The sequence below is a fragment of the Myotis brandtii genome, unplaced genomic scaffold (assembly GCF_000412655.1).
Source record: "Myotis brandtii unplaced genomic scaffold, ASM41265v1 scaffold97, whole genome shotgun sequence".
Lineage (NCBI taxonomy): Eukaryota > Metazoa > Chordata > Mammalia > Chiroptera > Vespertilionidae > Myotis > Myotis brandtii.
This window is the reverse complement of record NW_005372020.1, coordinates 1,360,811-1,362,264: the sequence shown is the minus strand read 5'-3', so window position 1 is coordinate 1,362,264 and position 1,454 is coordinate 1,360,811. Positions and strand designations below refer to the sequence as shown.

Here is a 1,454-nt window from a genome sequence, read left to right as displayed (position 1 = left end):
TGCCCACCTGGCCCTGAGTCACAGCCCCCTCCCCGAGTGTCCCTGCCTGTGGGGGAGCCTGGGGGGAGGGGGCAAGGCCCGGAAGGGCTGGGATACCTGCACGGCAGCAAGGCCAGCCCTCTTCTGGGGCCGCTTCACTTCGTGCTCCAGCTCGGCTGTTCCATCGAGTGTCTCCGTCCAAGAGGCGGGGAGATTGAGACCAGCTGCCACCGCCTGGATTCTCCCAGAGCCGCCCGCCCGCCCGCGACACCAGCCAGGTCCTCGCACCGTCCCGGGGGAATCTCGCCGAGGGGACACTCAGGTTCGTGGGCTGAATCTGGGCCAGCGGTGGGCAGAGATTGAGGGGGGCCCGGGGAGGGCAGCAGGGAGCTGGCATCGCTCCAGCAGGAGGCACCGGAGCCGGGCTGCCTGGGTGGCAGCGGGCTTATCAGCCTGCCGGGCCCAAGGCCGGCTCCCCATTCCCGGCCTGGCCACCGGCCCTTCCTCCTCCCACCTTGCTTTCCCACCCTCAGCCCCATGCCCCGGGGTGCGGACACAGTGAGATGCTTCTGTGGTCCCCGAGCCACTGGGCAAGGTGGCCTGGGCGGGGCCAGACCCCCCGGGGGGAAAGGACAGACCAGGCATGGAGGGGGCAGCTGGCAGGGCTCACAGCCAGTCAGGAGCAGAGCTGGGCTGACAGGAGCTTCACACCCCTCCACCCCCTCCGTCGGGGCTCCTGGGAGAGTGAGGGACCAGGGGCCTGACCTGGGGCCGGGTGGCAGCACAGAAGAGGGAGCGCCTTCTCCCTGCCCCCGGCCTGGTCCCGGGACCAGCACCTCCTGAGCTCAGCCTCCCTGGGCATCTCCCCCGGCCCCGAGGCTGCCATCCAGCACCCGGCCCGAGGATGCTGTGGAGTCCATGCGACGCGCAGCCCCCTGGTCAGAGCTGGGGGCCAGGTGCACAGGTCCAGGACCCCCGCCTTCTCCCTGGCCCATGGGGCTTCCCTCCGCTGCGGGGTCTCCTCATCCAGCAGGGTCCCTCTGCCCCGCCCTGCCGTCCAGGCCTCGGCCACGGGCATCACTCGCCCGGGTCATCCTGCACATCCCTACCTTCCTCTTTTGTCTCTGCCCTGCCCACACCTGGTGGGCCGAGCTCCAGCCCTCCACACACCCGAGGGTTCCGCTGGCTTTTGGCTTCCTGCCGGAGCCTGCCCGCTGGTGCCTGTGGGAAGGGAGCCCTCTGCTGGGAGCAGGCCGCCTCCTGGGTAGCCGAGGACTCCTGGCCCCAGAGTTCCCGCTGCTGCCAGTGCTCACCTCTGCCCCACGCATGCTCCTGGGTCCCCACAGGGGAGGGCTGTGTGCATGGGCCCCAGGGCCCGGAGGGAACACCTCTGTCTCACTCTGATGTGTTTCCTAACCCTGTGGAGTTGCCCACTCACCACGTACAGGAGGCCTGGGGAACAGCAGCCAGGAGGG

At 69.9% G+C, this 1,454-nt stretch overlaps 1 protein-coding gene across 1 annotated transcript in view; it reads left to right on the top strand.

Annotated features, from left to right (window-relative positions):
* The window catches only part of LOC102249421 (gamma-glutamyltranspeptidase 1), a gene marked incomplete at its 3' end in the record, with an annotated part of 33,110 nt that overhangs the window by 290 nt on the left and 31,366 nt on the right, over positions 1-1,454 (top strand). Inside the window, exon 2 of the mRNA XM_014533354.1 lies at positions 326-424. Coding sequence (XP_014388840.1) covers positions 326-424 — 99 coding nt within the window. The remainder of the gene's footprint in view (positions 1-325; positions 425-1,454) is intronic.